Here is a 13,975-nt window from a genome sequence, read left to right as displayed (position 1 = left end):
ATTTAAATTGTAATTAAAGTATTTAAATTGTAATTAAAGTATTATTAAAGAATATGGACTCTTATTATTGTTTCTTATGTCTTCCTAAAGGTGTATGGTTTATGTATTTAAGTTTGATGAGCGGATTGGTGGACCGCTGGAGTTGGAGTTATGTATATCCAATAATTGAACATAATTGAATGGAGGGGCCTCCACCTCAACTCGCAACTAATTGAGATCTACGACACGTAAGTACAAAATGCTTAATTATAGAAACAAAATTGATAAATTATTGTCATATATACAGATTATTGTCTTTATGCACGTATTCTATATGTACACACACACATATAGGAGGTAGGAGGTGGATCAATTAGTCTTACCATCAAGTGTCCATCTTGCAAACTATTGTGCTGTCGCCAAAGCCTTCTCATATCAATTTAAATACGACGATCGATTTATTTCAAATGAAATCATCATCACCACTAAGATTCAAACTTCAAAGCTTGAATATATCGTCAAAGAACACTTGAAAAAATCACATCAGAACTAGCTCAACTAAAAATTAGATAGATATGATCCTCTTAATTGATTTTATCAAATCCAACTATCTCAATTACTGTTCGGAAAATGCATCGAAGAGAAAAATCAAAGGATAATAGAGATGTGAAATACTCCCTTCGTCCATCTGTAGTCGAGTCGTATTCCTTTTTGGATTGTCCCACTGTAGCTGAGTCATTTTCTTTTTTGGCAAAAAATATTTTATTCTCTCTTCATCTCTCTGTCTTTTTCCTTTCTACTTTATTCTCCTTTTACTTAACTCATTTAAAATAATTTTTCTTAAATCTCGTGCCAAAAAAAATGTTTCTACTAAAGAGGGACAGAGTGAGTATTAATTTTATAAAAAATGTGAAATATTAAGTTGATAAACATCATGATATTTACCTAAAAACCATTATTATATCATCAAACAAATCAACTTCATACCTAAATTTGAGCGTAACTAATTATTGTCAAGTTAATTAATAGTTCAACCATCAATTAAATCTCCCATAACGAGATGATTGCCCCATTTCCAAGGGTCTCCAAAAATCATTATTTAAAGACAATGTATCCAAGCAAAAAGCCAACATTAGACACATACTACTATTGAGATAGGCAAAAAAAAAACAAAATCTTCACTCTCTCCGAAATGGCCATACTTGAATTCCAATACCAGTCTCTGCTGATGATAACACCACTGCTTGTGGTTTGGTACTTAGCAAGCAGAAGAGGCAAAAAACCGCCGGAGCCTACAATATGGCCGGTTCTTGGGATGCTGCCGGCGGTTCTTCTAAATCTGCGGCGGATACACGACTATGCGACGGAGGTCCTAACCGCATGCGGCGGCACTTACCGGTTCTTAGGGCCGTGGTTCTTCAACATCGACATGCTCTTCACCTCCGATCCCGCGAACATCCACCACGTTTTCAGTAGAAACTTCTCCAACTATCCAAAGGGCCCTGAGTTTCGCAAGATCTTCGACGTCCTCGGCGAGGGAATCTTCGGCGCCGACTTCGAGCTCTGGGAGATTCACCGGAGAACCACTATGGCGGAGCTCAAACATACCGATTTCAACGCCTATCTCGAGAGGACTGTGTGGGATAAAGTGGACACCGGCCTTTTCCCGATTCTCGATCAATTTTCAGGAGGGAATCATTTGGATTTGCAGGATGTTTTCCAGCGGTTTGCTTTTGATAATATCTGCAAATTCGTGCTGGACTACGACCCCTGCACTTTGCGCACCGGCTTGCCCTTTTTCCCTTACGAGAAGGCTTTCAGCACCTTGGCGGAGCCGCTTCTGAGGCGGCACATATTGCCGGAATGGATGTGGAAGCTGCAGAGGTGGCTCGACGTCGGAGACGAGAGGACCATCGCCAAGGCTAAAGCCGCGTTCGATGACTTCATCTACTCACATATCACTTTCTCCCTTAGCAGTGATAATAAGAGGAGTGTCTTGGATGCGTTCGAGAAGGTGTATAGAGAGAAGAAATCAGTGGTAATCAATGGCACTCTAAAATCGTTCATCAAGGATACCTCGTTGAGTTTGATGTTTGCCGGGAGGGACACGACGAGCACGTGCCTCACGTGGTTGTTCTGGCTCATCGGTCAAAACCCTACCGTGGAAGCGAAGATTCTAGAAGAAATGGAAGCGGAGCTCGGTGTAAAGAGCAAGTGGAGGCCGTTTTCCGAGGAGGAGTCGCATAAGCTAGTATACCTGCATGGAGCGCTCTGCGAGTCGCTGAGGCTGTTCCCGCCTGTGGCGCTGGAGCACAAGGCACCTGTGTCGCCTGACATTCTACCAAGCGGGCATTACCTCCCGCGCAACGGGAAGCTCATCATATCGTTTTATTCGGTGGGGAGAATGGAGAGTGTTTGGGGGAAAGACTGCTTGGAGTTCAAGCCGGAGAGGTGGATTTCTCCGAGTGGGAAGATCAAACATGAGCCGTCGTATAAGTTTCCGGCATTCAACGCGGGGCCGAGGACTTGCTTGGGGAAGGAGATGGCGTTTGTGCAGATGAAGATGGTGGCAGCGGCGATACTCTACGGGTACAAGGTGAGACTGCGCGAGGGGCACAAGGTTTCTCCACGGGACTCGATAATTCTGCATGCTAGGGAAGGATTGAAGGTGTTGTTGTCAAAGAGAAATTGATGGGTAGGGTGTGAACCAATGATTACAAATTAAGATAAGATAATACAGACTGTTATCTTTTGCTTTATCCAACTTGCAGTTGCAGACAACCATTGTGCTTGTATTTGCTTCATTTGTGTATTTTCTTCTTTTCTAGTAGTACTATTTGTATTGCTGCTTAGTGTACAAAACCATTGATTTTATGTAATAAACACATTATTCACTTTTACGGATGATAAATAATGCGGGCTTTGTGTCATAGCAGAGCAGAAAAAGTTTTTATGTTGTTGTTTGGTAGCAATGGTAGGCAATAAATTTTCTAAACATGCTATTGCTTTTATAAACTTAATATAATTAGTTGCCTTGTCCCTCTCAAAAGGTGATAGTTTTGTGAAAAGAAAGTAGGTTTCTGGGGTTCATTGATTAGTACACCTCCGGTGCTGGTAAGGTCGGCAATAAATTTTCTAAACATGCTATTGCTTTTATAAACTTAATATAATTAGTTGCCTTGTCCCTCTCAGAAGGTGATAGTTTCTTGACACGTCTAGATATAACGGTAGCATAAGACAAAGTATCTATTGTTCGAGATCGAATGATACAAATGAGAACCATTTAGGCATTTACCAATGTCCCGTACCATGTATTGTATAGGTAGGTGCGCCTTATGTGCAGGCCCAGTGAAAGATTAGGACATGAGTGTCAATTGATAAAGGTCCACTTCTCAACCTGTAGTGACAAGAATTAAGTCATGGATGTTCCTACCTTCTACTTCTACTTCCTCCATACCTCATTATTTGTCCATTTTTGTTATTTTCATCCAATCTCTATTAATTATTCATTTTCACTTAAATTGTAAGTATGTCTCACATTCCACTAGTTAATTTCACTAATATTTTATTACTCCCTTCATCTCATAGAAATAGACCATATTTTCTTTTTCGTCCGTCCTATATAAATAGTTCAGATGCATTTATGGCAAACATTTTTCTCTTTCTCTTTCAATATTGGGGCCAACCATCCAGTACAAATTCTCTACTTTTTCTCTTTCTCTTCCACTTTATCAATTACACATTAAAACTCGTGTCAACCCTAAATGGCCTAATTCTGTGGGATGATTGAGTGTGAAACATATTTTGAGTTATTCATGTATTTTATTTTATATTTCATTCTTTATTTTAAATTTTATAGTAATTTTTAATACCATTTGATCCAAGGTTTCCATTCAAATTCCAACAACGACAATTTTCTTTGGGTGTGTCGTATTCAATGACGATTAACAAAAGTCAAGGTCAATCTCTCTCATGTTGGATTATTTATGAAAAAGTCAGTCTTCCGTCACGACAACTGTACGTTGTTGTATCCAGAGTCATAAGTCGTGAAGGTTTGAAAATTTAAGTTTGTGGAGAAGATGATGATAGTAGGGGTGATTCTACCATTATTTATAAAGAAGTTTTTCAAAATTTATGAACTATTGGTTTGTTGTTATTTTTTTTAATATTTTGTTTCTATTTATGAATATCTATGTTTTGTTGATCAAAACTATTGAACTATTTATTTAATCATAATATATGCTTATTTCCTCTTTGTTATTTATTTTATTTTATTTTACTCTACTCATATCAGAAATTAAAATTTTATAAAATCTTTTGTTGAATATTAAATGTTTCAGTTAGAGTGAGTTGAGAGAAGTACATTTCTCTTTTTTTATTGATTATAATATTTTTAATTGTTTATAGTGTTATGAAATTGTAATTAACACATATTCTTAACTATAAACATCATTATATTCTACTCCCTTCGTCCCCGAATAAGAGTCGCTAATTTCCTTTTTTGGGCCGTCCCCCATTAAGAGTCACTCTTTATTTTTACCATAAATGGTAGTAGGTCTCACATTCCACTAACTCACTCCACTCACATTTTATTATAAAACCAATATAAAAAAAAAGTGGGTCTCACATTCCACTAACTTTTTCAACCAACTTTTCTTTACATTTCTTAAAACTCGTGCCCAGTCAAACAACGACTCCTATTAGGGGACGGAGGGAGTATTTATTATATATTTAAAATTGAGTAATTTAATTAATTATTGTTATGGAGTAATTTAATTAAATATTTAAAATTGATTAAGATTAAAATCAAATAAATCAGCGTCCGGCGATTCGACCGTTGCAAATTAAAAAAGAAATAAATTCGAAAGCGGACCGTTGCATATGAAAACGCTCACGCTCACTCTCATAAGTCATAACTGTGTTTCCTAATTCTCTCTCAATAATCTGAACAGAGCAGCAATAAATGGGCGACAGCAACAGTGACACAACAACAACATCATCATCATCATCGTCATCAATTCTAATGGAGGCAAAGGCAGCGCACCCGCTCCAGCAGATCGCCGGCAACCCGACCCACAAACTCCTCCTAAAGCAGTGGCTGAAAGAGGAGGACCTCATCTTCAACCGCCTCTCCCTCAAGGAAACCCAAATCGACGCCACCCGAAGCCAAATCACCCACCTCTACTGCCTCTTCTTCCTCTTCCACTCCACCTCCCTCCTCCTCCTCTCAACGGGGCACCCCGCCCTCTGCACGCGCTCCTGGCTGCCCTCCCTCTGCTCCCTGCTCTTCTCGCTGCCCTTCATTTGGGCCATCCGCTACAAAACCGATGTGGAGTCGCATTTGGAGAAGATGCTGAGGCGGGAGAAGGAGGACTCCAAGCTTCTGGGCAAGTGCGTGGAGGAATTGAAGAGGAAGGGCGTGGAGTTCGATCTGCTCACCGAGGTGGATGCGCTTCGTCGGGCCAAGAGCTTGCGTGTCGAGTCTAAGGCCGTTAGGACATGGTCGGCCCGGGATTTTGTTACCATGTTTTTCGTGACGCTCTCTTGTGGTGTCATGGTTTTGAACAGGCTCATCTTGTGCACTTAAACACGCACTCTGTTTTGCTTGTGCACTATAACTTTCGGCTTTATTGTTTAGATTATAGTGCAAATCTCTCTTTTGTGTAACGTGGATAGAGACATATAGTTTCATTTGTTATTACAAAGATTTGAATGTAATTTGAATTTGTGTTATAGGTGGAAACTTGAAAAGAAAAGTGAATGTGTGTCGAATTTTAGTGGAAAATATAGGCCCATAATCTTAAATTTCTACATTTCATACGATGCATTAAGAACGGAATGAATTAAAGAATAATACAAACCCATCTATCTATATTATAAAATTATCCAAACCAACCATTTGAAAATTCCAAGCCCCAAATCTATCACACTAACTAAGCTGGGCCATGCCACCACTTCAACCCATTGAAAGAACGAATTCTATACATCACTCATTTTTCTCCAATAAAAATGTTTAATGGAACCTCAATTTGTTTTACTTACAATAATCATTTTCTTTGGTTATAATTTATTGATTAGCGCCTCTACTCAAAATCTATGATTGCGCCACTATTCTTGGTTGTATTTATATTAGGGATTGCCAATCGTGATCGATTCTATAATTGCATGATGAATAACTCTTATTTTATTTTTTTTAAAATTATCCTACCTTTTATATTATTTATTTATATGGGGTTAAATTATTGATTCAAATTAGTCATGGTTATTGGTAGTCCGGGTGGATTTCCGTAAATTATGAGATTTATATTTGTACACTATATAAGTTTGGGGTTTTCTGAACTGTCATCCACTTAATATATTGGGCTTAATAATTACTATATGACAGAAATAGGCCCAAAATAATTATGAAAACAGTTAAACGGCTCTTATGGTGTATGAGGGTCATTTAACAACTCAAAAACAATCTATTAGCTTTAGTGACACAACCATATCAACCCCATGTCACACTCAACTTACGAACTACTCCTAGCATTTTTTTTTTCAATCAAATAAGACGCACTGTATCATTTAATAATGGAGGTCAATGAGTAAACTTATCTCAAATCCACTGATGTTGGTGAAGAAATATGTAGAATAGTGAAAAAACAGCACAATATAACTTGATGGAATCAATATCACCATATCAAGAATGTGCATAATGCATTATCATCCCTCTGAAATATGTAAGTGCGCACCTTTAATATTAATGAATTATAATCAATCAAGCATATCATAAAATGCTCTTTTCTCAAGATTAGATTAATTTGATAAGTGAATACGATAAGGAAGCCAAAATGTAAGAAAACTTGGCTCTTGGAGCTGTGAAAACACAATTCAACAGTCAATACATTTGGGTTGTCTTGACTTTACAAATGCATCTAAAGACAAAGGTGTCGGCCTCTGTTTCACTACTCTTATCAAGATTTTCAATGGAGTTTGTTTAGCTTAACAAAATCAGATCAAACTCAAGTGAAGACGTTTAAAATTAATCCTAATCTAGTCTATTCCTAAAAAAATAACTAAAACGTGGTACAATTAGATTATAAAACTCATTCAAAACAAACTAGATGCTTCATTGCTCCTAATTTCTTGCCAAAAATGCCATCACTTTGAGAAGCATTTTGGGGAGACAATAGACAATTGATTGAGAGCATTGTTGACACGTAAAATTAAAATTAAGATACAATAAAATTTTGACTTAGTTCGTTATACATGTGAGGCTTTGGGCTACATGTTAGCATAACAAGAGGTGTTCTTACATTTTGTTGAAAATAAATAACTCATCATTGTATGAAAGATAATGCAACGTGCAAGTATACAATTAGAGGCCGTCAAACTACTAAACAATTCAATAAAATGTTGAAGAATTAATTAGTAAAGAGAAACAAATATAGAAAAATCAAGTCAAAGCAAGAGAAATTGGATGGGGATGGGGCCGAGTACGTAAATATCGCACCTAAATTGGTGCTTGACTCGACATCGTAATATCAATATCAACATCTGGGCCCCACTCCTTTTCCATTTACGGATGGGGTACCGACCTTTTCTCCACGCAATTCAGTTTCCCTTTTTGCACCATTTTCTACCATGCCCACCTTTTACTTTTATTTGTGCACTGATTATTTTCTAAAATATATTTGTGCAAAGATGCAGTGCTATACGCATATTTCTCCTTTTCCCCTCTCCCCATGTCAAGAATTAATAATAAAAACAATAGTAGGTAGGCGGAAGAGGTTCATGGTTCACTTGCTATGGAAATATTATTCACACGAAACTAGTATGTTACAATAAATCTGAAATTATCAAACTCATACTTCAATTTATAATTGTATGATAAAACAATGAGAGACAGTGGATGGATGCGCACTTAAGTGTATATGCATTAAACATTTACTTTTATCCTCCTTTATACAGAGATAGGCCACCGGTTTGTGGAAATCCATGTCATGTCCATCACTAGCGGGCCTCCCTTTCTCTATTTTGTGTACGATTAAAGACTCCTAACTCAAATGGAAATGAATAGTGTGTGGATGCGTCTACAGTATTACCGTACGGCTTATCAACGGCAAGCGGGCCCCACCTCATTGTAGCACGTAGGCCGTACGTCGACGGTATATGTCTACGTTGCGATGCTACACTTTTTGTAGCCCAATCTCTAAATTTTATAATCTCTCCTACCTAAAATATAATCCCTCCCATCCAATGTACTACTCCCACTGTTCCCAAAATTTGTCGAGTTTTTAAGAAATTATTTGACTGTGTATTAAATGAAGGTGTGCAGTGGAATAAGAGTTCCACATTGAGAAAGTTGAGATTGTATTTAATACTCCCTCCGTCCCGGGCTACTCGCACATTTGCTTTTCGGCACGGAGATTAAGGAATGAGTGTATAGCAAAGTCAACAATTGCGGTTGTAGGTGATAATTTTTACTAAAAATGGAAAGAGTGCAAATAACTTGGGACGCCCAAAAAGGAAAATAGTGCAAGTAACACGGGACAGAGGGAGTATCTATTTTTGGTAAGATTCCAAGTGGGACAAACTTTGTGGGACGAACGAAAATGGTAAAATTGGACAAACTTTGGGGGACAGAGCGAGTATTATTTTTAATAGTAGAGTGAACTACATAAATGATACCTCATCTTTCACTTTCGCACGTAAATGATACATGATCTTTATTTTATATCATTTTTGGTACCCCCGTAACAAAAAATAACCCTAGGTACCAAACATATGATTTTTTTTGTTATGGAGGATATTTTTGAAAATTTTAATTAAATAGTCCCAAACATTTCTTTTTAGTGTTTTATACATACATCTAATTACATTCATAATATAAATCAAGAACAAAACACCTAATTAAATTAATTATTTAAAGTAATTAAATTAATTGAATATTTTTTTATTAAATTATTTTAAACTCATTTTAGGGATCAAACACCCAACTAAAAATATTCAACTCTTTATATCATTATGAATACAATTCATAATTTTAAATTTTTATTAAGATTAGTTATTAATTTAATTTAATATAAAATAATAATTATTATTATTATATAATTTTATATGATTCATAATTTCAATAATTATACTATAAATTACTACTACTAGTTTTTAGTATTAGAACAATAATATTATTATAATAATTAAATATATTTACAAATATAATTATAATTAAGTATATTTGAATAATATTAAAAAATTAATTAATTATTAATTTATTACATCAAAATAATAATATTAATATTGATTAATAATAATAGTATAAAGAGTGAGGAGAATGAGATAAGATATTATAATATCACTTTTGGTACTAGTTTTGTGTATGATCAAAATATCCTCTATGACACATGAAAAAACATATTTTTTAGAGGGCATTTTGGCGTGAAAATCGCATCAGGTACCAAAAATGTGATTTTTAGGTACTAACATCGATATAAAATAAAGATCAAGTACCATTTATGTGCGAAAGCGAAAGATCAGGTGGCATTAATGTAGTTCACTCTTAATAGTAAGGACGTGTTCACTTTGCCCTAATTCCAATTCTGCGATGTTGAAGATTTGAATTCTTCCCAGTTTTGAAGCAGATTTGAGAGTATATATACGGAATGGCAGATTTGTTCATCCCAGCACCGAGAAGTGCTTTCCCGCCTTGGCGTTAATTTCTTCAAACACTTCTTGAATGAAGATTCTCGGGAAGGTAATTATTGGCCACGACTTCTGCCTAGCATCTCGAACAACGATCGAAGCAAAAAGAAAGACGAGATCTGCCGTCCATCGCCCCTTGTACAACCAACCCTCCTGAGGCGGAAGATTCAGCAGCATTTTTAGCAAGGAATTGCCCAATTCGGGCAAAGTGAACACGCCCTAAGTGTAAATACAAACATTATTTTTAAAACGTGGTTTAGATAAATTTTCTTCTTGTGCACATCGGTTTCAATTTTTTCAAAAAAATATTCCCATAAAGAAAATTAAGAAAAAATAAATTACTTCCTTCGTCCCTTATAATTTGTCATCATTTGACCCGATACGAGTTTTAAGAAATATAATAGAAAGTGAGTTGAAAAAGTTAGTGGCATGTGGATCCTACTTTTATATATTAATTTTATAATAAAATATAAGTGGGAATGAATTAGTGGAATGTAGGGTCCACTACCAAAAATGGTAAAAGTGAAATGTGACAAATTTTTAGGGACGAACGAAAATGAAGATAAGTGACGAATTTTCAGGGACAGATGGGAGTGTTATCTTTTGTATATTGAATATTTTTACAAAATGATATATATAAAATTAAAATTGTTAAAGTAAATTAAATTGAGAATAAACATAGAATGAGAGAGATGAATAAAACATTAAATAAATAAAGAGAAGAAAATGAGAAAAATAGAAAATAAATACTCCATCCGTCCCATTTAAGATGACACACTTTCCTTTTTAGTTTGTCCCAATTAAGATGACACATTTCTATTTTTGGTAACTTTCTCTCTCCAATTAATACACACAACCACTTTTCTCTATCCAATTAAATATTCAACTCCATTTCTCTTTCTATTTAATACTTACACTCACTCATTCTCTCCAATTAACTACATTAACCATCAACTCCTAAAATCTCGTGCCGACTATGAAATATGTCATCTTAGTCAGGACGGGGGGAGTAGTAAACATAAAGACCAAAGTATTCTTTAAAACTAAAAAGGATTCAAAAAAAGGCAAAAAAGTCAGAAAATAGTACAAAAATTCCTCAAATGAAGTTAAATTTTTGTCCAGAAACCTTTAGTGATATACTCTCTCTGTCCCATTAGAAATGAAACGTTTTCCTTTTTGGTCTGTCCCATTAAAAATGAAACGTTTCTAAAAATAGAAACAATATTCTCTCTACTTTTTCTTCTCTCTTACTTTACTCTCTCTTCATTAACTTACAAAACAACACTACATAAAATCATGTGCCGAAAAGCAAATGTTGCATATTTAATGGGACGGAGGGAGTATTTTTTTTCCGGGTACTAAAAATGTGCAAACCATATTCAGAGACTTTTTTGTAGTCATTCAAAAAATATCCTTCATTGGATATAAATCAAGCAAAATTAGCGTAAAAGATTGTACTAATAGTCTTGAAATCTCACAAAATTTCAGTTCATCTTAATAAACATCTTATAGTTTCGATACTCTCCACTTTTCGAAAGGAAACGCACTTCAGGACTATTACATAACATAGGTTTCCAATGGATAGTGATAAAATGCAAACTTATATATTGTACAAACTCCAAACTTTTCAACACAGTGTCAACATATCATCAACACAATGTCAACACACTGTAAAATTTCAAGATTTTGATGTCAATACAATGTCAACATGGTGTCAACCGTTGACACTGTGTTGATATTTTCTGTTGCTATTATTTTATAATTTGCTGATATTTTTTAACGGTCCAGATCATAGTTTGGAGTTTGTATAATATTTAGAGTTTGCATTTGATTACATTCATGTTTGCAATGCCTCATGGTACTCATTAATAAATCAAGTCATATTAGCACAAATAAGACTCTATCCATTCCACAATATGAGTCATATTTAGTGTGAGTACAGTTTTAAGAAAATTAAAAAATAGTGGATTAGAAAAGTTGGTGGAATATTGGGTACACTTTTTATATTGATTTGATAATTGAATGTGAGTGAATAATTGAATGTGAGTGAAGTAAGTTAGTAGAATGTGGGACATACTTAACATTTATGGTAGAAGTTAAATGTGACTCTTATTGTGGGACGGGCTGAAATGACAAAATGTGACTATTGTTGGGGACCGAGGGAGTAATACTTTGTTGCATATATACCAAAAAATATTTGTCATTAAGGTGCATTATCATATACTCCCTCTGTCTCACAATAAGAGTCACACTTTGCCATTTTGGTCCGTCCCACAATAGGAGTCACACTTCTTTTTTACCATAAATGGTAAGTATGTCTCATATTCCATTAACTCACTTCACTCACATTTTATTATAAAATCAATATAAAAAAGTGGGTATCATATTCCACTAACTTTTTCAACTCAATATTCTTTACATTTCTTAAAATTCGTGCCTACAATACGAGTGACTCCTACTGTGGGACGTAGGGAGAAATTAATATAAGCCTGACAGTTCATATATACAGTACTATGTATTTAGATATAATCAAATGAGTAATATTCTTAAGCATCTGATTTTTAATAAAAGAAGTCAATTTGAAAATGTGTTAAGTGCCGATAACGAAATGCAATGACCTTTATAAAGACATGTATCCTACATTTTACCCATGAAGACGACAACACACGTATGCCACATTTTTGTTCTGTTATTTCATACACTTTTATTATCCATAACTTTCTTGCTCTATAAGTCCAAATCCAATCTACTTTCCAAAAAGTGGGACCCAAATTTAAGAAAAGCAAAAAAAGATAAGAGAGAAAGTGAGGTATGGTATTAGTTTATTTCAAACAAGATGCGAACATCGGTGTAGCTTTTTCTTCTTTAAGCTACAAAGCCATTAACTTATCTGGACATCTTTACCAAACACCCTATCACTTTCATATTAATATTATCGGCGCTAATTAAATACTTCTAAATCAAAAATCATAAATATATTTATGAGTAATATATGTCATATTCATAGTTATTATTGACAATTGAAACTAAAAAATACTACTAACATACTTCCTCCATCTCACGTTACTTGAGGCTTTTCTTTTCGGCACGAGATTTAAGAAAGTTGTGTTTAGTAAGTTAAATAAAGTAAAATAAACTAAAAGAGATAATAAAGTAAGAGAGAGGAGAGAGTAAAGTAAAAAATAGAATAAAGTAGGTGTGATTAAATGTTTTATTTTTAGTCAAAAGGATAAATGACTCAAGTAATTTGGGATAATCCAAAATGGAATACGACTCAAGTAACTTGGGACAGAGGGAGTATAACTATATATCACACATTGATGTCAAGAGGAAACAGATATCACTGTATAAATCCTATGGACTACTCACCTTATCACAAATTAGTTTTCAAGATGAAATTCATATATTTTTACTATTAGTTAGTATTCTCTAACAACTAATATTCATAAATACTAAAAAATTATTATTATTTTTATTATTAGTATTATAGACACTGGTCGAACTTAAAATTGACTAATTTGGGCGAAAATAAATAAAATAAAGGCGGAAATGGCATGATTACGCCGGAGAGCGTCAAAAGAGATTATTACTATTATGGTGACAACTGATACAAACGATCTACAGAAAGTAATACCAATAAAATAGTTTAAAAGATAAAAAAACAAAAAAAAATATAGAACAAAGATAAAACAAGTAACGTAAAGCTATATTGGCTCATAGGATATCAAAATAATTGTACAATTAGTTTATTTTTTTATGAATGTCACGCGTCATATGACTTAAAACTTCAATCTATTTTGGATACTTTGTTATGAGATGGGATACAGAGAATTTTGATACTCAAACTATTTTTTCTGTTTTATTATTGTTAACCTGAATATATAAAGTATTTAATTATTTACCGTGAATAAGGAGAATAATGGAATGTGAAGATTGATAGTATACTATTTTATTAGATAAGTATACTTATTTTTAAATATAACATTTATTAAATAATATAAATAGTAATATTAGCAAAATTTCTTATTGCTATAACAAAAAGTAAAATGTTATGGGAAATGATTATCCTCAGTTACTTCTTATTAAAAGTGATGCCTGCAGAAACGATGAAACAAAAGTGAGGTGTTTCAAATCGGACGTTGTTTTGTAAAAATGATATAATAAATAGTTAGAGTAGAGATAAAGTGAAGTAAATAAGATAATAATGTATATACGACCTGCTTCTATTTTATTCTCCCTCTTACTTTACTTTCTCTCCGCATTAACTATTTATTATCATATTATCAAAACAATGATAAAAAAGAAACGACTC

General features: G+C 34.2%; 2 protein-coding genes across 2 annotated transcripts; both read left to right on the top strand.

The window, feature by feature from the left end:
* Positions 1-1,087: 1,087 nt before the first annotated feature.
* Positions 1,088-2,890, top strand: LOC121810242 (alkane hydroxylase MAH1-like). The gene has a single exon (XM_042211008.1). It carries the CDS (start codon positions 1,172-1,174, stop codon positions 2,669-2,671), a length of 1,500 nt encoding a protein of 499 aa, XP_042066942.1. The 5' UTR covers positions 1,088-1,171; the 3' UTR covers positions 2,672-2,890.
* A 1,995-nt stretch (positions 2,891-4,885) lies between these two features.
* On the top strand, positions 4,886-5,746 carry LOC121741022. Its single transcript, XM_042133704.1, has one exon. It carries the CDS (start codon positions 4,943-4,945, stop codon positions 5,564-5,566), a length of 624 nt encoding a protein of 207 aa, XP_041989638.1. The 5' UTR covers positions 4,886-4,942; the 3' UTR covers positions 5,567-5,746.
* Positions 5,747-13,975: the final 8,229 nt, after the last annotated feature.

Source organism: Salvia splendens, chromosome 7, assembly GCF_004379255.2.
Source record: "Salvia splendens isolate huo1 chromosome 7, SspV2, whole genome shotgun sequence".
NCBI lineage: Eukaryota > Viridiplantae > Streptophyta > Magnoliopsida > Lamiales > Lamiaceae > Salvia > Salvia splendens.
This window is presented reverse-complemented; position numbering and strand designations above follow the sequence as displayed.